General features: G+C 52.8%; 1 protein-coding gene across 3 annotated transcripts in view; it reads right to left on the bottom strand.

Annotated features, from left to right (window-relative positions):
• The window catches only part of TMEM266 (transmembrane protein 266), a 102,211-nt gene that overhangs the window by 10,409 nt on the left and 67,467 nt on the right, over positions 1 to 24,335 (bottom strand). For all 3 annotated transcript variants that reach the window (XM_031440760.2, XM_031440762.2, XM_064480676.1), the window contains 4 exons: positions 21,150 to 21,206; positions 19,858 to 19,996; positions 17,276 to 17,391; positions 3,396 to 3,588 (listed from right to left, as the gene is read on the bottom strand). In XM_031440760.2, coding sequence (XP_031296620.2) covers positions 3,396 to 3,588; positions 17,276 to 17,391; positions 19,858 to 19,996; positions 21,150 to 21,206 — 505 coding nt within the window. The remainder of the gene's footprint in view (positions 1 to 3,395; positions 3,589 to 17,275; positions 17,392 to 19,857; positions 19,997 to 21,149; positions 21,207 to 24,335) is intronic.

Here is a 24,335-nt window from a genome sequence, read left to right as displayed (position 1 = left end):
TAGTGGGATGCAACAAACTACAGCGAGCCTGCTGAGGGTCAGGTGTGGGGGTGACCTGGCACAATCGGGACCCAGTGGGAGTTCATATAAGGCCTTGAGGGAAGGGTGTGGTAACTGGGAGCTCACTCTGAGATGAGTTTTAAGGATGAAAAGAAGTTTGGCAGGCAGGCCTGTCCTGCCAGTGAATAGCATGTGGAAAGGCTCAGAGACAAACTACTGCACAGAACACGTCCCAAACTAAAAGGTGTTTCACTCAGCTAGAGTACAAGTGAAGACAGAGTGGAGGGAGATGGGGGTGTCGGGGTACAGCCAGGGACAAGACCATCCAGGGTCTTACATGCCACCTGTTACAGGTTGAGTCACTGTGTCCCCCAATCCCAAAGTCCTGTGTTGAAATCCTAGCTCCCAGGACCACAGAACGTGATCTTATTTGGAAATGAGCTTGTTGTAGATATTAGTTAAGATGAGGTCACACCCCAAACCCAGTGTGACTGGGATCCTTATGAAAAGGTAAATTTGGACACATACACAGGGAGAATGCCATGTGAAGAGAAGGCAGAGATCGGGGTGATGCTTCCACAAGGCAAGGGCGCCAAGGATAACCAGCAAGACACTGGAAGCTGTGGAGGGGCCTGGAACAGTTGCTCCCTCACAGCCCTGCCAAGGCCCAGATCTCAGACTTCCAGCCTCCAGAACTGTGAGACAGTAAACGCCTGGTGTTCAAGCCACCCAGTTAGAAGTATTTGTGTCGGCAGCTCCAGCAAATACCAGCCAAGGAGTTAAGTCAGGGAACGACATGAAAGCTTTATGGCAGACCTCGGTGGGTGTGTGCAGAGGGGACACAGGACTGAAGAGGGCACCTACGGGGGCAAAGCTCAGGTCAGGGAGCCGCGCAAGGCCCAGAGACAAGGAAGGCTGAACAATGCAGATGAAGAAGGGGACTGTTTCAAGACACACCTAGGCAGTAGAACCAGCAGGAATTGTTGACGGGTTTTGAGTCAGGATCTACAAACCCTGGAAACCTGGAGTAAAGGCAGGAATCAAACAAGCTACAGCTGAACACAGATGAATGTCATCTACCCGGGGGTACAAAAAGCCAACTGCCCAAGGGTAGGCTATGGGGACATGGGGCTCAGCAGAGCCATGTGGGCAACACGTGGGCCTGGCTCCTCTGTGAGCTCAGACTAGGCAGCCACCACGAGGCTTGAGAGCCGTCCAGCCTCATCACAGGGGTCTTGGGTCCAGAACCCTTGGCTCTCCGGCCTGGTCTTGCAGCTCCCCAAGAACTGCGTTTAGTTCTAGAAGTCACTCTGAGAGGGATTGAAACACTGGGGTGCTCAGGGAGGGGCAGTACAGCGAGAACTTGGAGAGCTTGTCCCCAGAGGATCAGCTGCCAGAATGCAGGTAACGGTCCCTGGATGAGAAAACACTCAGCAGCCAGTCTCTGAGAGGATGTTTCAGCTGGGAGGGCGCCCATCAGACCTTACGTAAAAGCTTCGTCCAAGGAGGAGAGGGAGGGGCAGACGTCAGCTTGATCAGAGGAGGAATTTTCTAACAGGTGCAGCCATTTGAAGCTGGCTTGGCCTGAGCTTCCCTGGCTGGTCCGGGGGAAGCCAAGGCCACGTGGCCTCTTGGGAGGGGTTCCAGACGGGACTGGTGCATCAGCTGAAGGGCTGGACTCAGAAGCCCTTCCTGGCCCCACATTCTAGAACTCTAAGATCAGAAGGTCTCTCAAAAGATCATATTAATAGCAATCACCCGACTCCCCATAACCTCTTCCCAGTGCCTCATGGCCTACAGAGCTTTCTCACACCCATCATCTCCTCAGACTTCCTGCGAGGCAGATAGAGCTGGACTTAATGAGCCCACTTTACAGAATGGAACACTGAACCTCAAGTCTCCGAGCTGGGGCATGGCAGAGTCTGGAGCTCTGGCCTCTGGCCTCCCAACCTGCCCAGCCCTGCCTGGCTGTTGCTGCCCCAGGAAGGGGAACACGGCGCACCAAGGTGAAGTGGGCCCCAGATCAAGCTGAGTTTACGATCCCCAGAGCCTGAGTTCCAGGCCCAGCACCTCCATTTCTAGTGTGTGACCCCATGAAATTCTCTCGACCTTTTTGGGCCTGAGTTTTTTCCATAAGAGAGAAAGAAGGCATGAGGATGAAATGAAATCACACTGTAAAAAGCTTCCCTCGGAGGAGCTTGATGAATCTTAGTTCCCTTACCTTTAGGTAAAAATGTGAGCATGAAAATGTATTCTGAACAATTAGGGGAAGTCAGTATTTGAAAGAATATCTTGGTAAAGTGAAGAAACCCCTTCATCATCATCATTTTAGTAGTAACGTTTCCAGGTGCAAGTTAGGGCAGAGAGGACGCAGACAAGAGTGGGGAAGGTGCCTGGGGAGGGGAGCCTGCGTTTGACGCTCCCAGGAACCACCCCCCGCCCCCCAGCTCAGCCTCTATCAAGGCCGCGGATCTCCCCTGCTGGCTCCGGGGCCCCCTGAGCCGAGGCCAGTTCCTGGCCGGAGCCCATCAGAACACAGCCTCCCCAAACCCCACAAAGGCTCAAACCTGATAAGGCTGCATCACCAGGTGAGGGTATTTTCATCCCCAATCACAAAATACTTCCACCTGACATCCGCAGGGCTACTCTGCAATTCTGGAGGCCGCTGGCACCCACTTCCTGAAGCCTCACAACCCTGTGAGGAAGGCTCAGCATTGTTCCCATTTGACAGCTAGCAAAACCAGGGCCCAGAAAGGTTCACTCCCCTGGACGAGGTGACACAGCTGGTCTTCTATACGGTCTCTGCCCTGGGGTATCACTCGTGCTCCCATCAACACCAGCATCACCTGCCCATCAATTTACTGCCATCCCCAAGACTTAGGTTCTGGGCTGTTCTGGCCCCAGGCCTTGGCTTTCTCTCTGGGCCCTACAGGGTCGGACAGTCCCGTAGGAAAGTCCTAGGCCCCCGGCTGGAAACCTAGCTCTACCATTTATTAGTGATGCACCTTTGGACATTTTTTCGGGTCTCGGTGCCTTCATCCATAAAGTGGGAAAATGAAGCCTCTTCCAAGAGGTTGCAGTGAGGACCGGGGGAATAATACACGCAAAGCAGCCAGTGGCCCCTAGGCATGAAATGAGTAGGCGCCACTGAAATCAGGTTGAGGTCGGGTCAAGGCAGCTTGAACGAATGCTTTCTCCTGAGCTCCGAAAGGCCTTCCCGGGGGCACTGATCCGGGAGCACCCCCCCAACCAAATCGTGGGTGGAGATGGGGGCACAGTCCTGCATGGAGACATGCTCCAGCTCCAGGGAGCTCCGCACAAACCCCTGGGGCTGGGGGCGGGCTGGGGAGAGGGCTCCCCGCACGGGGACTGGGGGAGGTGCCCGGCGGGCCTACCTTGCGCGGGCTGCAGCTCCTCCACGACGCCCTCGGCCGCCGCTGTCTCCTCCGCCCACGTGCCGGCCTCCACCACCTTGTAGCGGCTGCGCGGCTGGCTGAGCACGTGCGGGGCCTGCAGCGCCGCCTCGCGCTCGGCCGCCAGGTCCAGGTCCTGCTGCGCCAGGTGCGCCCGCAGCTGCCGGATCTCAAACTGCAAGAGCGAGAGGGGCGGGGGTGGGTGGTGGGCTGCGCGGAGGCGGGCGGGGCAGTGCACCCGGCCCGAGCCTGAGGTCCGGGCGCTTCGCTCTCGCGGGAGCCGGGAGGAACGGGCTGAGCAACCCAAGGCTGGATGGGGCGTGCCTTACAAATCTCCCAGCAACACTAATCGCAACAGTCTCTGACGTTTATGGAGCTTTTTCCAAATAATAAAACGTGTTCGTGCATCTCATCTCTGATACTGTGTAGCCTGGCCCCATTGTGAGGGCAGGATGGCCCCATGAAGGGAAACCTAGCTGTGGTTTTCAGGAAGAGCGCTGGAGGAGGGTCGGGAAAACCAGATTTGAATTTAATTCTAATTACTCGCCTAAATGTGCGACCCATGTGGAGCTTGTCAAAAGGAGAGCCTTATTCAGGTGTCTTACATTGATGATTCATGGAAGACAGAATCCCCACAACATCCAGGGCCTGCGTAACCAGCTGTGGGAGCCCATCCTGGCATCACGGGCTTACTGGGCTGTGCCCAGTCCATTCGACTTCCAGCAACACCCACAGCCCTCTTCTAAGGAGCTGTTCTGTGGTCTGGTGGATGGCTCCTAGTCAGACTAGACTGCGCTGGGCTCTAGTGCCAGTCTTGCGGCTTACTGCCATGTGGCCTTGGTTTCCTTATCTGTAAAATGGGGGTCCTCACCCCATAAAGCTCTTTGAAGACTTGGGTGCTTCATAAAGGCTTTGTAAAAAGCTGCACACATTTTCATTTTGGTTTAATTTTTAATTGGGGCCAGTTTTTAGAAAGGCTTCCAGATGCCTCTTGGGTTTGTGGCTGAGATGGCTTTCCTGGGCCACTCTGGGGCCAACCTGGGCCACCTGGGTGAAGGCAAAGTTTAGGCTGACCCTAAACTTAGGCCGGGTTGCGGGCTCAGGAGGAAGGGGAGAATTCACTGCCACCTAGTGTTCTAAACACACATTGCACCACTTCTGCACTACCAGGCAGCCTCCCGTCAAAACCGCAAACACCTGAAGCAGGCAGAGTGGTGGGGGGGTCCCAGGGAGGCCCAGGCCTGAGCTCCCTAGCTAGATTACCTCCTTGCCCATGATGCCCAGTCTCCAGCCCTGGCCCCTCTCTGCAGTGTCAGATCACACCTCCACCTGACAGTGACTCAGAATTGGGTCATGGGAGTCACAAACTCAGCCTAATCTCAACAGGACTCCACTGTATCCGCAAGCTTGCCCCTCAGGTCTTTGCGTCCCATTTTAGCTGGAGCCAAAAAGTAATCACCTCCCTTGATTCCTGACTTTCCCTCACCACCCGCATCCAAACTGCCCTCAAGTCCGGCTCCCTAAGTGCTAAGTGCTACCTAAGCCTGCCCCGCTCCCTCTGCCTCCACTGCCAGCTCAGCTGGACGCCTGCAGCTCTGTCAGCTCTCTGCTGTCCATTCTTCAACAGGGGTCAGAGGGATTCTTGTAAACCTAGATCTGATCATGTCACTCCCTCGTCCGTAGACCTCAGTTGGGAGAAAACACAAATTTTTACCCTTGGCTCACAAAGCAGGTGCAGCTCTGGCTCTGCTCAGCTGGCCCACTTCATCTTGGTCTTTCTCCCTTTATCTACGGCTGTGACTCCGGCCTCCTCATCATTCCACAAACACACCAAGCTCAGGGTCACTCACTGCCTGTATCACATGGCCCGCTCCTCTTGGGGGTCTTCCTCGACCCCCCACCTAAGGCAGCCACCCAGGCACTCCGTCACGTCCCCTGTTTGAATTCTCTACATTGCACTTAGCACCTTCTGATATTTTTGTTTATTTTAATGTTTGTTTTTTTTTTTTGATGAAAGTGAAACACACAATTAAAGCATTCACTAACACTAGGGTGGCTGGACAGCAAATGGCATCAGGGCAGCTTCCCGAAGTCAGTGTTCTTTGGAGAGCCCATCACCTCCTGCCTGAGGACACACCTCTGGCTACCTCTGCGCTGGGAGCAGGGCAGGGGATGGGGCTGAAGGTCCCGCCGTGAGAGGAAAGGACTTTCACTTGACCTTCATGTTCAGCTGTGCACCTGTCCCCAGGGCCCTGCCTCACCCAGTGCCCACCTGCAGAGTCCTCTGGTTTAATTTCTCCAGAGGACGGACTTCCTGACTTTTGTAGCGTGGGGGGAGCGTGGGTGGAGGAGACCTGGTGGTTCAAATATTATGTTTACAGACTTTTAGCCAACACCCCTCCCCTGTGGTCAGCTTCAACTCACCCTCCGTCCCAGACCCTCAGGGGTTCTGAGGGAGAAATTAGCCCATTTCCTCACGATCCTTCTCCACAGGTGCTTAGTTAAGAGTCTCCACTCGGCTAGATCGCTTATCACTTTCCCGTCCACTCTCCATTTTCCCCAAATCCACTGAAATCTCTATCCTCTTTGTCCTGCTGGGCAGGACTTAAGAGAATTTCTTATGTGTTTATGATTTTTGGTCTTTACTGTCATCTTAGTGGAGTTTGGGGAAGGAGATCAGATAAATACATGTGGTCACTCCACTGTCCGCTCTCACCCACAGTGGTATTAATACCACAGTGCTAGTATTAAAAAGGGCAGGGGCAGATTTGTAGTGCAAGCTAATCTCTGTGGTGGAGATACTCCCACCACGGCCAGTTTCAAACTGCCAACATGACATCATGCAGAATTGGGAAGAAATTTGCACAGTGGGCTCTCACGAGCCAGTGAGAGCTCCAGCACAGCACCGCCACCCTCACCCTCTGTGAGAGCAGCCGTCCAGGGTATAATCTACAGAAGAGCAGGACAGAGAATATAACCTCTGTAAGAGCAGGGATCTTGTCTGCTTTGTCGCCTGGTACACAGGAGGTACTCAATAAATCTTGCTGAACAAATCAATAAATGGATGAGTGAAACTAGTCAGCTTTGCTCAATTTCAGACTGAGCCCTAACTCCAGCACAAACTGGGCCCCAACCCTAACCCAAAGCTGAGACAAAGCCTGAGCCCCAGCACTGAGCCCTGACCCTGCTCACACACTGAGCCCTAACCCTGGTCTCAGACTCGGCTCAGACACTGGGCCTCAACAACCCAGCACTCGCGCAGGGCCCCTGGTCTCAGAGGTGAGAAAGCGAGGCTGGCTTACTATAGGGTGGCCTTCTGTGCAGAGGGAGAGGGTCCGAGCCACCCTTCCCGCAGCAAGGTCACATAGGGCCCATTAGGCAACCCTCCTTAGCTCTGCTGGGGCTGGGAGCCCCTCCTGCCCAGGCTGATCTGCACTTCCCGTGGGCACACCCAGCCCACTTTCTCTAAGGCCACTCATCAGGGCCGGCAGGCCCAGCTAATGGCCTCCTAGGCCACTCTGAGCAGATGCATTATTGATAACTTGTAATTGATACCGAGCTGCCCATGAGTGTCCCACTGGAATTCAGGCCAGACAGCCAGAGGCCAGGGCTTGCCCAGTTCCAGGCGTACGTGGGCAGACATAGTCATGTACACTGAAATAAATTTCAGGCTAGAGGTATGGACCCCAGTGTGTGGTAGTTCTCCCATCCATTCCTCTATTTATTCATTCACTAAGAAGCCAGGTAAAGCATGGTGAGGGCTATGTTGAAGTTCTGTTATGTGTTTTGGAATGAAAATGCCTCTCCCAGCTTGGAAGTGAGAGACCTGGGTGGCCCCAGTGACGGGGGCTGTCTGCTGCCCCGCACAGGACAAATTTCCCAGGAAAGTCCCAAGGGCCAGCTCTGGGTGGAACTTGTAGCAAAGAAGGGAGGCAGGGTATGTCCGGGAGACAGAGAGGACTGGGAGGTAAGAGGTCTGGGGAGGTGGGCAGGGCCACACCAGGCAGAGCCTTGTAGCCATATAGTGAGACATTTTAAGGGCTTCAGCCCTTATTTAAAGAGCAGCAATAAACCACTAACATCTTTTGAACAGAAGAAAGGAGCAGTGGAGGTGGTGGTGCAATGATTCAGATGAGCATTTTGAAAAGACAGTGCTGACAGCAGAGTGAAGAATGGACTGGATGGGGAGAAGCCGGGGTGGATGAGGGAATCCAGCTGCAAGGCTACCACAGCAGTCCAGGCCAGAGATGACCAGAATCTGGACCAGGGTAGAGAGAGTGGAGATGGAGGTGAGAGCTATTTGGGGGGTGAAAGCATCAGCGTGGACACAGATCGGAATGGGGGTGAGAGGAATGGCAATGTACTTTTACAAGCTTCATACCCAGAGGGTGTGGTGGCTGGATGCTCTGAGCCCTCGCCCTGAGGAGGAATGACTGACTCCTTACAGAGGTACTGCAGATGGGCTAAAGGGCCCCCAACTCTGGTCCTGGGCTGTGACAGCCCAGGGAGCTGTGGGGACGTCCTAGCTGGGACCCTCAGAGCCTGGCTCCGGACTCCCCTACACTGAACATGGTCACCTCGGCTTCCCCAGTTGACAAGGGGTTATCCAGGGGTCCTAGGGTATCAGGGCCTCATTAGTCAGATGGGTGAACTAAGGCCCTGAGATGGGAAGGAGGCTTCTGTGCTGGGGAACAGGGCAGGGTAAAGGCTAGGACCATGTGGTGCATCAGAAGCAAAGTTGGGCCCAGAACCTGTGCCTCTGGCTTCCAGCCCCACAGACCTTGTGTTATGGGCGAGATGGAAGTGATTCAGCTCAAACAGAATACAGGGGAGCCTGATGGTAGCAGGGGCCAGGAAGCAGCAGGAGGCCCTGACATGGGGAAGAAGCCAGGGCTGGAGGCAGGGCCCGAGCTCTTGGTCCATCACCCCTCCCTAACTCTGACTTTGGTAAGTCTCTTTTCCTCTTCCACTGTGTGTTCCGTAAGGCTAATGGCCTCGCTGAATTCTGTTCTATAACAAGCTCTGTGCCGGCTCTGGGACTCTAACTGGGAGGGAACAAAGTGCACGTGAGCTCTTGCTGCCATCTTGAGGGCCACCCCTACTCCCTGTGAAATACCCCACTGCCGGAGGGCCAGGTCTTTAGAGAAAGATAACATAATCCAGAACCTCGAAAACGCGTCATCAACAATGCGTCACACACAATAAGAATCGCTATTCATTGTACTTTGGTGCAGCCATTATGGAAAACAGTATGGAGAGTCCTGAAAAAACTAAAAATAGACTTACCATGTGATCCAGCAATCCCACTTCTGGGTATATATCCAGATGGAACTCTAATTCAAAAAGCTACATGCACCCCAATGTTCATAGCAGCAGTATATACAATAGCCAAGACATGGAAACAAACTAAATGTCCATCACCAGATGACTGGATGAAGAAGTTGTGGTATATATACAATGGAATACTACTCAGCCATAAAAAGAATAAAATAATGCCATTTGCAGCAACATAGATGGACCTACAGACTGTCATTCTAAGTGAAGCAAGCCAGAAAGAGAAAGAAAAATACCATATGATATCATTCATATGTGGAATCTAAAAAAGAAAAAAAGGACACTATGAACTCATCTACTAAACAGAAACAGCCTTGCAGACATAGTAAAAAATCCTATGGTTACCAGGGAAAGGGAGTGGGAAGGGCTAATTTGGGAGTTTGAGATTTGCAAATGTTAGCCACTATATATAAAAATAGATTTTAAAAAGTTTCTTCTGTATAAAAAAAAATTTAGCCTGGAAAGAAAAAAAGAATTACCATTCACGCAAACAAGCAGGAAAAAGTGATCGATTATCAGATCATAAAGAGTTAAGAAGCTGCTTAGAATTTGCATAGAGGCTGACCTGTATAAATATTTGAATTAACAGACAAAGGCTTCAAAATAACTGTGAATAATATGTTAAAGAAAATAAGGGGAAAGATGAACAAAATGGATATAGCATTTCAGTGGAGAAATAGAACCTATAAAGGAAGTCAAATGAAACTTTTAATGAAATCTTGGAAACATGCTGTACATCAGAAATCTACACAACATTATAAACTGACTATATTTCACTTAAAGAAAAAAAAAAAGAAAGCCTAATATACAACGTCTGTAATTGAGTACTGAGTGGGATGGGTTTAACAACAGACTGGACAAGGTAGAAGGTAGGGATGTTGAACTTGAGGATAGGTCTATAGAAAAATATTAAAACTTACAGCCACAAAAAGAAAAGGGAGAGAATAGGGGAGCAGAATAGGGTAGAAGAGAGATGTGAAGCATGACTACAAGGTCTGGCACACGCGATCGGAGCTCCGGATGGAAAATGACGAGATGGGTCCGAAGCAATGCATGAAGAAACAGCGGCCAAAAACTTTCCAAATCTAGTGAAAAACGTCAACCCACAAATTTGAGAAACTTAGAGAACCCCCATGAGGATAAACACAAACCCCCCACACCTAGACCCTGTCGTCAAACTGCTAAACAGAGATAAAGGGAAGCACCCATGGTTCTGAGGCTCTCCAGGGCTCACGTGGGCCTGGGCCTCTGGGACAGAAAGTGGCATAGTGGTTTTGAGGACAAAATGAAGCAAATTTTCCACTGGTACACTGGCCCATTGAATAAAAAATAAATAAAAAATCCTGTGATTTGGGAAGAATGAAAGTGCAGCCCCAGCCCTACAAAGGCACATCCTTAGCTAAGTATCTGTAATCAGATAACCTGACCAGCTCAGCTGGATCCACAGGGAACCCCTCCGCATGCATTACTGCAGTGAGTCAGGCCCCTTCCATTGGGCTGGGCTTTTAATGCACGCCCAGGCAGGGCCAGACCCCCGGGGCGGCGGGGCGGGTGCACCCAGCGCATCTCTGCCTTTAATGGTCTGGTCTGTGGAGTACAATCATCGCGGCCTTGGCCTGATCAATGCACACTTTGGCCAGAAGCTCGACGGTATCTAATGCAATAGCAATAATTTTCTTCCATCCTATTAGTGCTGTCTGCACAGGCTGCCCTGCCTTCAAGCCCATCTGCTATTGGGATGGCATCCAATGTTTATTTCCATTAGTTTCACCATTGTTGGTAACAATAAAACTCAGGAGACAGTTGCAAACTAATGATTTAGGAGTAGGGTGAAGCTGAATTCGACCTTGGCCCCTTTCCATCCACTGTGAAGATGACTGGTAGTTGGCCATAAATTTAAATTATGGCAAAAGGATAACATAAGTTATTCCTCTGATGGCTAATTTTATCAGCTAAATAGGCTTGTCATTAAAGCTATCGGCTGTTTTACAAATCACTTTCCATGTTAAAAAAAAATACACTTCATTTCCCACAGTGGGGATCTTGAATAATCTGGGTAACAAAGCCTATTGTGCTTTGAGCTGGAGGCTTGTGGCCTCTGAAAGAAAAGAGGGGGCTCTCTGGAATGAGCTAGCACCCCCAAAGCCAGGGTAGAACCCCTTTCCTGCTGTTCCTGACCGACCAAAGGGGCTGTTGGCCCTTAAAGACAGTGGAGTGGATACTGCCCTGCCCCCTACCACCTGCCTCCAGGAAAGCCTACAGCTTAGGGTCCAGATTATCATCCTGTTTCTTCAGGAAGCAGGCCGGGGAGACCTGCATCGTCCAGGGAGGATTAACACAAGTGACCATTCCTCTTGCTGTTGGGACGGGGGTAACGGAGGCAGGAAGGACCGTGAGCCTATCCGGTGACTGTGCAGGTGGACTGTTTGCTTCTTGGTGCACAGATTACTTTGTCAGCATCTGATGCTTTAGGTGTGACCGTGTAACTGAGTTTACTTAGGAAACGGGGACGGAAGCGAGGTCACCGTTTTCAGGCCAGGCCGATAAAAATCTTCTATGCATGGTTCCCTTTGTTAGCCCTGGCCATAGGGAGAAAACTCCGGGCACTTAGAATAAGAAAGAGCCACAAAACGGGAAGAGCCTGGAGCCCGGAGTGACTGTGCGGAACACAGTGTCCCTTTACCCCAACCCAGTGCAGCCGCCCTGGGCTGTGGTGTGTGTGACAAACCCTCCTCTCGTGTCAGGACACCGAGATTTCTGAGTTTGTTTAACGGCGAAGCTTGCGTCACTCATCCTAACGGTGACTTGCGCAGACGCTCTATTTCTGGCGTAGGAAATGGACACTGAAGCCCCGACTTCCATCGCCAGCCCTCCCATGGCAAACGGTGAGGCTCTGGGCAAGCAACAGCCTCTCTCAGCCTCAGTGTTTCCATCTATAAAAGGATTAACAACACCCAGCCTGCCAACGCTGACCGGCAAAGTCAAAAGGAGCCAAAACATGTGGCAGTGCTTCTGTGAATGGTCACTGTTATACAAACGATCTAGTGTTATTTTTATGCTCTTTTTTTTTTAACATTTACTGAGAGACTCCAGTGAATCAGACTTTATATATATTACTTGAATTAATCTGATCTTCACAGCATCCTTGCGATGTAAGTCTTGTTTCCTCCATTTTTCCAATAATGATCCTGAGGCCCAGGGATTAAGGGATTAAGGGATTAATTGGTGGAGCTGAGGTTAGACTCCTGCTCACTGGCTCCTTGAGTGAGAGGATGCCCCACCTCCAGCTGCCCCAACACCGGTCTCTTCTTTCAGAGGCTGACACTCGCCCCAGGCCTAAGGCTGTCCTGAGGGGCTCACAGAGCTCCACTGGCCTCCTTGCCGGCTGGGCCACAGGTCACCCTGGACTGAGCCCACGTCCCTGGGTCTTTTGCCAGTGGTCTCAGGGTGAATGGTGCTGAGGAAGGAGAACTTAATGGGTCCCTCAGGACCCCGCAGGGACGAGAAACACACTTTGACAGTGGGACGAGCTGGGTCAAAAGTTGTTGCAAAGCTTATAGAGCAAGGAGCAGGTACAGTGGGGCTTTCAGATTATGTTTTGGAATTGGAGCAAGGTCCTGGGCAGGGACACACGTAAAGCCTCAGAAGTGGTTTTGTTAAGACGAGTCAGAAGAATCTATCATTGCATTGATTTAACCGCTGTGTCTAAAATAGCCTTGATTTCTGAAGCAGCCAGTACGTAGTGAGAGACAAAAAGTTCCTACCATCGCTCTGAAGGACAGGAACTAGGACTCCACCTCTGAAATCCACCTGTGCACCCGTGAAAATTCTGGCCAGACAGACAGGGAGCAAAATCCAGGCAGAGAGCAAAAGAAAGTGAATGGGGATGACCTTCCTGCTGAAGGACTCCTGAACGCAGGGGTCTGAGCTTCCTGAATCAGAGGTAAGCAGCCTAGAGAAGGCTGCGGAAGGCCAGCCAGGACTTGGGGGAGGTAAGACTCACCAACACAGTGCCCTCCTCCTTGCCCGCCACCCCCACCCCCACCCCCCGGCCCCTCTAGGCTCCTCTTTCCGGTGGGAATCTGCTAACGATGCGGTGAGCCCAGTAGTCAGGAGAGATTTGGGAACGTGGGAGGCATAGGAGCGTGTCTCCCTGTTAAAACCAGAGGGCCAGTGTGATCTGGGGGGAGAGGATTAAAATGAGCCATACGAGACCCCTGTTGCCTCACATTCCCCCATCTGCCAAACCCAGGGGCCCCTCATCTATAACATGGGGGTGGTTCTGGGACACCTTGGGCGTGGCCTGTGCTTAAGAAATGAACTGCCACGTGGCACAGAACATAAAATGTACGAGACATTCATGTAAGAAGCTGGCAAACCATGTCACCCAAAAGTCTCTACAGGGTCACAGTAGGAAGCAACTGAGGCTTTCTAAAAAAGCTAAGAGGAATAAAAAGAGTCAGTCACTTTCCAGCAGAGAGACCAGACAAATACGATCTCAGCCAGGTGGATCAAGGTCAACGTGCACAGGGATGTCACAGTGACAGTCTGTACCTTTGATATGATGGGAGGAGAGGGGCACGTGACCTCTGCGGTCTCCCTCCCCAAAACACGTAACTCCAATCTAGTCATGAGAAAAACATCAGACAAATCCCAGTAGAAGGACATCCTATAAAACGCCTGCCCAGAACTCCTCAAAACCGTCAAGGCCATCAAAAACAAGGAAAGTCTGAGGAACTTTTATAGCCAAGAGGAGCCCAAGGAGACATGATGACTAAATGCGATGTGGGGTCCTGGACGGGATCCTGGAACAGATCAAGGACATTAGAGAAATGCTAAGGGCCTCTGAACAATGTGTAGACTTTGGTAATAACACATTAATTGATTATTCATTTGATTCATATGATTAATCAATTCATTAATTGGAACAAATGCATGATACCAATGTAAGATGTTAATAATGGGGAAGTGGGGTACAGGGCATAGGGGAACTCTGTCCTGTTGTCACAGTCTTCCTATAAATCTGAAACTGTTCTAAAAAAATAAAGTTTATTTTTCAAAAGAGCTAAGATGAGTGAAGCCTTAGCAGATAGTTATACAAATATCCACGAGGGAGCGAGCGAGGTGAATGCAAAGTGAGTGTTTCATTTAAACTGAGATTCGACACGTCATTGGAACTTGGGTTAAGTTCAACTGGGATGGGGGATAGTGTACATGAATTCAGCTTGGAAATTGCTTCATTAAACCCTGAGGATTCCAGCAGGGAGAGAGAGCGCGCGAGTTTGTGACAAAGATGAACAGAATGACCTGGAATGGGGTGGGGGTGGGGGTTGCGTGAAACACCAGGGAGGCAGCTGAGTGCAGCCGGGTCTGCGCCATGAGACGGGCGGTCGTCTGACCACTGTTTGCGCTGCGCGCTGAGAAGCGACATGAGAAGAAAAACGTCGCAGAATGTGACCCTAAGCCAGGTGGGCTGGGGAAGAGCGTTCACAGTTAGCGTACCTGGATCTAATCCTGGCCCTAAAAGCCTTCGCTTAGCTGTGTGCTCGTGAGCAAGTCACCATTTCTCAATTTTCTTACATATAAAATGGGTGTACGTGGGGAAGAGGGGGTGAGTTCCCCTAGAGTCACCGTTTATCATATGTCAGGCTTTAGGCTAAGCGCTCTCACAACCATCCTTGAGGGACTTTATTATGATGCCCATTTTTCAGATGAGGAAAACCAAGGCCCACAGAGGTCCCATCAGTGCCCAAAGCCACAAGCAGCCAAGCTGGTTTTGCACTCAGGTCTGTCCCTAATGTCTAGTCTTTACCATTCCGGGCACTGTTCTCAAACGGTTGGCCGTCCCTGACTTGCCACGAGCCAGCACTCACATTTCTTTAAGGGTGTTTTTTTTGCCCAGCCAAGTCCCAAACCTGGACTTAAGTCCAGCTGAAAATGAGATGTATCGTTGCTCCACCCTGTGGCGCCTGAGCTCTGGGAGCAGGGCATTCCTGGATGCTCCGCGACCCCCCGAGCGCTGCTCTGACCAGCCCCTCCCACCCTCCTGGCAGCCGGCTGGGATTCCAGCCCGTCTGGCCCTTTTCTGGCTGTCTTAACAAAGATGACAGGCTTCAGGTGCTTTTTAAATTAAAATGGTTTGTTTCTGTTCATCTCTTTTCCAGATGTCACTACCTAGAGGGAATCTGTCTTTATTTATTGGCTCTTTCCTGTGCAGGATCCAAGGGAGTCTCCCTCTGGCCCAGATCCCCGAGAAGGAGGCCACGTGCAGGGGGTGATGTGAACCTGGGGTCCCGGGGGCTCAGGATGGGGTCATGGGGAGGAAACGGTGGGAGGTGGGCTGCCAGCAGGGCTTCCCCTCGGCCACACGTCACCGGGATGGCTGACGTGGGACGTGCGTGGGGCCAGCTCGCTCCAATTCACGCTCCAACTCACAGCTGCGTGCTGTGTCTGTGTCTTTTGCGTGGCCGAATGCAGCGGAGCAGAGCGTTCACTTTCCTACTAGACAGCAGGCTGAGAGCGGCTGACCGAGCAGCAGCCCCGCCTGGATGACACTCGCGCCGTCCTCTCCCCATCCTCTCCACCTCCCTCTGCCCCTAACCCAGGACCCTCTGCCCCTGGTGGTTCCACAGCCTCTACCAGGCTTCTCAGCTCCACTCCTGCCCTCTCCCATCCGTCCTCCAACGGTAGCCAGAAAGATCCACCAAAAACTCAAATCTGAGCAGATCCCCCGCCTGCTTCTAACGCTCCAGACTTCCTCGTTCCCAACAGGATGAAGCCCAAACTCCCAGGTCAGCCTTGCGGGCCCTTCCCAAGCCTGCCTCCAAATCTCCCCACTTCTTCCCTCTGCTCACACCCTGAATAGCCTTGAACTCCTGAGCACAGCACCCACTATCATGCCTCACCTGTCCCCTCTGCCCGGCACCCTTCTCCAAGGGGTCACAGCTCAGTGTCAGCGCCTCTGGAAACCCATCGCCCCCGCCTCCTCCAGCATGCAGAGTCCCTGACGTGTCCCACTGAAGCACGCATCACACCAGACTGCCACTGTCTATCCATGGCCTGCCAACATCCCTGAGTCACCCAGAGCCCCCGGAGGGCAGGGGCCAATCCTGTCCACGGAGGCATCCCAAGGGCCTGCACAGGCTGGGCCACAGCGCGGGTCCTGGATGGTACCACCCAACGAGGTGCAGGGTGAGAATGAAGCTGAGGCCAACTGCTCAGGGGCTGGAGAAGCCATCTTCCCAGCCTAGCACCCCGTGTAGACAGCCGGGTCCCAGGGCCCCGTGGGCCATGTGCCCTGAGGGTGTGTCCCCTGATGCCCCCTCTTGTCACTCATAAGCATTTTGTGCTGAAGTGAAAGGCTGTGTTGTTCCCAAAGTAGACAGAAAGATCTGGCTCCCTGACAGACATTCCAAGGGGATGATGATGAAGACGCTGTGTGAGTGTTCCTGTGGGGATATTTCCAGGGATGGGTCTGTGGGGACGTTCCACAGACTTCCCACCTGCTCCGGCTCCTCCTCCAGCGATGAGAGGTCAGGGCTGAGGAGCCAGGAGACCCTCCTGCATGGGGTGCTGGGCTGGGGCTGGGGGCGAACACGAGTCGAATGACGCCTGCCCAGGAGACGTCCAGCTCAGCGGGAGAAGCTGTCTGGGGGGCAGTGAGTGTCCAGGGCCCCGTGGAGGCTGAGGGCGAGGGCTGCAGGGCTGAGGGGCCTCCTGCCCACAGACGTTCCCACCGCTTTGCTGGCTAGTCCCTCACCCTGCACGCCTGGTACCAGAACACGCCCTGCACCTGAGGCTGTGTTTCTACAGAGCTTTCTCGCTGCAGGGCCCTGCGGTCCTCCCACCTCCTAGGCACCCCTGTCCCTTCCCCTAAACTCCTCTGGAAGGGGTTGCCTGTCCCACTTACAGGGGAGCAGCCCCCCCATCTTAGGGGTGAAGGAAGTGAGGGCAAAGAAGCGGTGTGACTCTGCGGAGGTCCTGTGGGAGGGAGCAGGGGGCCAGGCGCTGGGCCTTGAGCGAGGCCTCCGGACTCCCAGACAGACCAGACCTTCTTGCGGCCCAGCTGCCCATCTCCCTTGACTCTGCCCAGCACAGCCTTGCGGGGCCCTGCCATCCATCTCTGAGTCTTTAGCACGGCTCCTAGGGGCCAGAGAGTATTTGCTCTGTCTGATGCCTTCTGGGGTGTCTGGGGGCTTGGGTGGCAACCTCTGCAGACAGAACCCGACCCCAGCTTCAGAGACCACTGCACCCACAAGACCCTGATAATCGAGCGGTGAATCAGACGGTTCACGCTGGCGAACTGACAGGTCACCGTGGCCTGATGACAAGAAGCCTGGACAGGTATGTGTGACCTTAGAGATGCATTTCCCCCTCTCTGGGCCTCAGGTTCCCCACGCATCCATGAAGGGCCGGAGGAGCTCCCTGACCTCGGGACCCTGCGGCTCTGGCGTCCTGTGGCTTTAGGCACCACTAGTGTCCTCAGCCCTGGACGGAACAGCGCGGAGCTGAGAGCAGCAGTGCGTTACCCCTTGCTCCTGACAGATCTGCGTCAGTCTCTCCAGCTGCTCTTCCTGGATGACCTTGGCCTTCTCGTACTGCTGGATGACCATCTCCATCTCCACCTTCACAGGCAGGACGTAGGCTGGAAGACAGAGAGAGTGCCGTGAAGAGCCTGGCAGTGGCAGGGCTGGCAGGCGTTGGGGGTGGTCCCAGCGTTCAGCCAGCAGCAGGTTCAGGTCCAGGTGTGGTTTCTGGGGGATCTGCGGGGGCGGGGGATGGGGTCCAGGTACCCAGCAGCACCCAGATAGCATAAGAGAGCTAGACTCTTAACCCATTGTGGCTGAGATACCCATTTTCCTCCCTTTCCATAGTGACAGAAGAGCCCTTAATTTTGGCCGCGTGCACAGCTGCCTGGTATAAGGACTGTATTTGCCGGTGTCGTTTGTAGCTCTGAGTAGCCATAAGGTTACACTCTGGACAACGGGACGCAGATGGAGGTGTCGTGCAGCAGCTTCCAGAAGCCTAATTCCTTAAAAGGCAGCTGGGGGTGACGAGCAAGTGGGAATGTCAGAGCCTCCTACACTGCTGGCGGGAATGTAAAATGGGGCAGCTTCCCTGGAAAACGGCAGTTCTTCAAAATGTTCGACAAAGAGTGATCATATGGCCCAGTAATGCCATCCCTAAGAATCTAAGAGAAACGAAAACAGATGTCCATACAAAAACTTCTACATGAGTGTCCAAAGCAGCCCAAAATGGAAAGAACCTAAATGTCTATCAATTGATGAATGGATAAATAAAATGTGGCATAGCCATACGATGGAATACTATTTGACAATGAAAAGGAGTAAAGTACTGACACATGCTACAAGCTGGATCAACCTTGAAAGCATTATGCTAAGTGAAAGAAGCCAGACACAGCAGACCACATATCATATGATCCCATTTCTATGAAACATCCAGAAGAGGCAAATCTATAGAAACAAAAAGCAGAACAGTGGTAGTCTAAGGCTGGGGGAGGGGGGAAATGGGCAGTGACTGCCAAGGGGTATGGGTTTCTTTTTGAAGTGATAAAAATGCTCCAAACTTGGATTTTGGTGGTGTTTGCACAATTCTGTGAATATACTAAAAACCATTGACTTGTGGACTTTAAATGGGTGAGTTTTATGGTATGTGAACTGTACCTCAATAAAGATGTATAAAAAGAAAAGGCAGCTGAGACTTTCCTTTGGCCTCTTTATCTTTACTTCCTCCCTTCCTTCTTCCTATTGGCTGAAATGAGGATGTGATGGCAGGCACTGAAGCAGCAATTTTGGGCCATGGGGGTGACTCTGGAAAGTAGCAAAGTAACAAAATAGGAGGAACCTGGGACCATGACTACAGTAGAAAGCTCCATATCGGCCCTAGACTGCCTACCTGCAGACTTTCATGTGAGAGAAATAAGCTTCTGTTTTGTTTCAGTCACTGTTATTCTGGGTCTCTGTTACTCACAGTTGATCCTACTTATAACAGACACACATTGAGACCCAAAGGAGAGAGCCTGGACTCTGGGCTGGAGGACCCCATGAGTTCCTAGCCAGTGGCAGCCCCAGTGACCCTGCAGGTCTCTGGCTCTTTGAAAGTCTCAGTGTTAATTCTTGACCTGACCTTGACCTTTGTGCTTCAAATTCTTCTCATACTTCTCAGAACCCAGCCCTTTCAGATTCTTCAGAAACCTTGGTTACATGCCTGTCTTGCCACTGTATTCTAGAATTCTCCATGTCTCAACTCTCCAAGTCCCTTTCCACCCCCAGCTTCCCAACCTCCAGATGTTCACTGGCTGCTCCGTGAATCATGCAGAAGAGAGAAATCAGGAGTTTTCTGTTTGCTGCCAAGCTCAAGGACAGCCCATGTGTCCCTGAGACTAGTCTCCAGGCCCCAGAGGCTGCCCCAAGTGGCCACTGCATCCTCGGATCTCTGCTGAAGCCAGTTCACACCCAGGACAAGAGCAGCCAATTAACAGCCATCGGTTCTCGCCGCACATCCCCATCGGGATGCTCCTGGTGGCTCAGCTACACCTGATGTGTCAGGAAAAGGGGGGAACAGCTGGGAAGAGCATTCACAGCTGGGGCTGCCAAGACCCCTCAGTATCATGGCATCCAGCTGTCCACAGCTGGCAGAGAAGAGCCAGAAGTCACTGTTCCTGCCCTGAAGGGAGCGGATATTCTCAGGGACTTTGCCAAGAACAGGGCCTGCGCACATGGGGGAGGGCAAACAGCTCAGAGGGCGCTGGTGTGCGTAAGGAGGCCGGCTCCACTTCTAGCTCAGAGCTGCTTTGCTGTGTGACCCTCATCCCTCTGGGCCCCAGTTTCCTCATCTGGGAAATGAGAAGAACAGACTAGATGGTCTCCCAGCGCCTTCCCAGGTCGAGCCTTCCAAAGCTGGACCCAATCACATCCCAGTTTGATGAGGACTCTGGATGAGGGGGCTCCCGGGCAAGACGTCAAACCCCACAGTGTTCACGGGGTGGGATGTAGGGGTGGGAACCAGGGAGAGGGTGCCCAGACAAGGGGACGAGAGACCCCAGAGGCCACCCTTCCTGCCTTGAGCTCACCCCGTGTGGGCCACTCACCATCAATGACCCTCTTCACCCGCCAGATCCGGAGCATGATGATGAGGCTGATGGCGTCCCAGGGGCTCCTGGGCCCATTGGCCACGGTGGACGCCACCATCGGGGCCAATGACAGGATGATCACAGCCCCGTCGAACACCTGTGAGAGGAGGTGGATTTCAGTGCCCTGGGCCACCTTCCTGAACATCCCGGAACCAGAGACCAGGTCAGGCAAAGCAGCTGGTGCTGGCCAACACCCACCCCAACCCCTCTCAGTAGGTCACCCCATCCCGGGCTCCCTCTCCTGACCCTCCTCTGTCTTTAGGGGCCTCCCCCTCCTGGACAAGCTCCTGAGCACTCTCTCTCCTGCAAATGACCTCAGTCCATCCCCAGTCTTTGTTCAGACAGCCCTGGGCTGATCCAAGCTTTTCTTTCAAGCATCTGTTTTCAGCATCTTGTCCCTTCTCGGGCTGGGGCCTGCATCCCGTGTCCCAGGGTTCCTGCGCCAGCCTCACTGAATCCCTCTGTGGCAGTGGGGGCTCAGGGCAAGTCCCTTCCCCTTGGGTAGCAAGAGCTCAGAGCCTGCAGCTCATCTCCATCGGATGCTGGTTCTCAGTCTAACCCTGCAGCGAGGCAGAGCTTGGAGAAGAGGGGACACAGCCTGCACTTCTCCCTGGGCCCTGCCCTTCCACCTGCCTGTTCCAGCCTGGCCTCAGTCTGAGACTTCCAACTGCCAGACATCTATGCTCCAAGCATTTGGCCCAAAGAGGCTAAAACGTGTGTGTGTGTGGTGGAGGGGGTGAGGGGCGAGGTGAAGAAGGAGGGGACAGCAGACACCTTGTCCCACACATACCAGGCTCCAGGGGACAGCCACTCTCCCCGGCACCTCCGCTCCACCCCGCACACCCCACCTGCTTTCACGTGAAGCAGAGCGACTGCTTTGCTCTCCAGAAACCCAGACTGAGAAGCGCTTTTATGGTTTCCCGGCTCAGCTCTCTGATCACGGGGCCATTTTAGAGTGAATTTCTTTGTTTTAAAATATATTTCAAAAACTTTTCAAAATGATACAAGAATAACTTTTTAAGTTTTGCAGAACTTGAAGGAGATTTTTAGACCATTCCTTTGCTGGAAACTTTCTCAGTTCGCCACCCCTCACCCCCACTCAACATGCATGTCTGAACAGACTCCTGTGTCCAGTGTGGGAAGGAGCTGGCCTTTTTTGATGGCTCCCACCCTGGGACAGATGGGACAGGGACATTTTCCAGCTTCTAGGATGGCTGGCCTGGGGGATGGGGGTGGATATTGGTCTTTACCTCTATTTTGTTTTCAATGTAGTCCCAGATCCCAAGCACCACGATACGCAGGACCGTCTGAGGAGAAGTGAGAAAGAAAAGAGGTCATGGCTATTGCTCTCCCTGCTCCCTCCCTCCACCAGCAGAGAAGATTCCAGAGCTCAGAATCCAGGGCTCTGCTCTTGTTCAATAATGGGAAGAGTCTTCACCACCCCCTAAGTGTTCCTCAGCCCCCGTGCCCTCCCCACCCCACCTTTGAGGGCCCCAGCTCAGGTCCGTGTCCCCTCCTGTGCCAGCCCCTCACTCAGCACCTCCGGGGCTCCCACTGCACACAGACACACTCTGAATCCTCTGGACTGACACTCAAGACCCTGCCTCCCTCTGTAGTCACACCTTGCACTCCTGTTCCGCCACGACCCACTTGCAAGTCTACAAACATAAAAGCTCTTTCTCCTCTGCCTTGTCTTTGCATGTGGCAAGAACTGCCCACTGCCTCTCCCCACACCCCCAATCTCTCTTCCCTCCTTCTTATACCATAATTGGAGCTTCAGCATGGCCACCCAGAAAAAGACTACATTTCCCAGCCTTCCTTGCATCCCAGAATGGCCATGTGACCCAATGGGCCATGTGGCCCATTCTGGCCAATGGCTTGGGAGCAGAGAAGTTCCATGTACCACTTCCCAGTTGTGACCTTCAAGGGATCAGGCTCTTTCTCCACTTTTCCTTTTCCCAAAGACTAGAATGTGGGTGTGCAGGTGTGGCGGGGAGCCATCTTCAATTAGGGAGGGCTGGGCAACAAGATGGGAGCATGCTGGGTCCCCACCAGCCCCAAGCCACCACCTGAGCCTTAACTGTGGACCCCACTTGTCCCTCCATGACAGAGAAATGAACCCAGCCTTGTTTAAGCCCCTGTGATTTTGGTTTTCTTGTTACAGTATCTTGGCCTGTGTGCTAACTAGCAGGGCCTTTTCCTCTTTCTCTCCTTGGAAAAGCCTTCCTCTCCTTCTGGCCTCAGCTCAAACATCATCTCCATGAAACTTTTCTATTAAAGGCTCACTGGGTGTTCCTGTAGTCCTCAGAACATCAATCTCCCTCCCCCAGCGCTCCATTGTACCTTGTGGCGATGACGTGCCTGATCCCCCGATTAAACCTCAAGAGACCTGATTTCCCTCCTTTACCCCTAATTTTGGGTTTAGAGCAGACACTGAGTGATTACACATTATGCATGAATGAACAAATGAATCAATGAACAAACCCATGCATGAACGACCAATTCCTTAAAACCCTTAGTAACTCATTCCAATGCTCCTGCCTTCGGGGGTGGCTTCCTCACCAGGAGCACATCTTTCTCCAAAGAAGATACTTAGAAGCTGGTCCCGTATGACCCTGGTGCATTTGTCTTGGGCCCCTCCTTGCACCGAGACGAGAAGCTCACACTAATTCACACCAGCTGGGGTCCCTTCTCCCACACGCCCCTAGCACGGGGCCAGCTAGCTGAGCCTGGCAAAGCTACAGAAAGCCTGTGCTCCTCCACCCACACTTGCTACGCCACAGACATGCTTGGCTGATACAATTTATGTCTTCCTCACAAAGGGCTATCCTGATTTCCATGAAGGGAGGAGAAGGTGGGGGCTGGTAGCTGCCAGTTATGTCACCATCTTTGAGAACACAGAGGGACATGTGGCAGCCTGATGTCCACCCCACACGGCTCCCCCATCTCCGGGCTGGGAGACTGACAATTGCACAACAGCTCCCTGTAGATGGAGAGAAACCTGGGTTGCCGTCCAATATCTTGAGGTCAGAGCTCAGTAATGGTCTGGTTGTGTGGCCTTGGGCAAGACAAATCCCCTCTCCAGGCCTCAGTTTCCCCTTCTGCTGGAGAGATGGGTTAGATGATACAAATCTTCTGATTCTTTATGAGACTAACATTTGCCATCTAGTATATATATCAATAGGTTGCAGATCCTTGGCTGGCCCTCCTTGCCTGGGATTCCCATTTTACAGAGGAGAAGCTGAAGCTCAGAGAGGTTAAAGAAGCCACCCAAGGTCACTCAGGCCCTGGGAGGTGAGCTGGCATTCGGATCCAGAGGCTGACTCTGCAGCGTGTTCTCAAGCTGTCTAAGAAAACCAGCTACTCTCCCAGTTTCCTTGGTTGCTGTTCGCTCCCTCGAATTTGACAGTCTTTGAAACTCAGTGTTTGTCTCCTTTGAAATGTTAGACCGGCCACATCCACCCCAAACGCCCAATTCTGGGGCTCCCAAAGCAGAAAGTCCCGGCCAGGACGGGGGGTACGGGATCTGGTCCAAATGTGATTTCTTCTCCTGCTGCTGCTGCTGCTGCTGCTGCGGCGGCGGCGATGGCGGCTGCTGCTTCTCCTTCTTTTGAAATTGTGGTAAAATACACATAACACGAACTCTAACCATGTCCAAAAATGTTCTGTGGCATTAAGGACATTCACATTGTTGTGCAACCATCACCGCCATCCACCTCCAGAACTTGTTCATCTTCCCCAACTGAAACTCTGGGCCCATTAAACATTAACTCCCCATTTTCCCCTGCCCACAGTCCCTGGAAACTGCCACTCTATTTTTGTTTCTCGGTTTGACTACCCTAGGAACCTCACAAAAAAGGAATCGTCCTGCTTTATAAACAAAGCAGCACTCACTGAAAAGGCAGGGAGTGGCCCAGGGGGTGCGGGCCGGGGGTGAGGAGGGGAGCTGGCCAGGCTGAGACTAGGCCAGGAGCCCGGAGAGGGAGGAGCATAGCACACGGGAGCCTCTGTGCTCCAGGAAGGGATGGAAGTCTGATGGGTTTATGGGCCCAGATGGTGCCAGGTAGGAACAGCAGGAACGCTGGCCACCTGCCTTCCCCGCTAGCTGGCCCAACTACACGGGACCCACCCTCTGAGGGAGCCTCTCCTTCCTGGCCCAGCCCATGGAAACAGAATAGCCAAAAGGCAGCTGTGGAGAGGGCTCGGAACACCTCCTGGGCCAGCCTCCCACTGTGGATGAGAAACGGCCTGAACGGCTGCTCTGAGTCAAGGTCAAAGCTGGAAAGACAATCCAGCTCTGAAACTCAATACCCGCCCCTCCCAGGGAAGGGGGCTTTTCCCCTGCAGCATCCTTTGCTGAGATCCCCTGTCCCTGGAGGCAGGGACCTGGCCACACTGCCCTTGCACCTCATGGCACCCAGCACAGTCTCACACCT

This window comes from Camelus dromedarius, chromosome 29, assembly GCF_036321535.1.
Source record: "Camelus dromedarius isolate mCamDro1 chromosome 29, mCamDro1.pat, whole genome shotgun sequence".
In the NCBI taxonomy this organism is placed as follows: Eukaryota; Metazoa; Chordata; class Mammalia; order Artiodactyla; family Camelidae; genus Camelus; species Camelus dromedarius.
The sequence above is the reverse complement of the archived record's forward strand: the minus strand, read 5'-3'. Positions and strand labels throughout refer to the sequence as shown.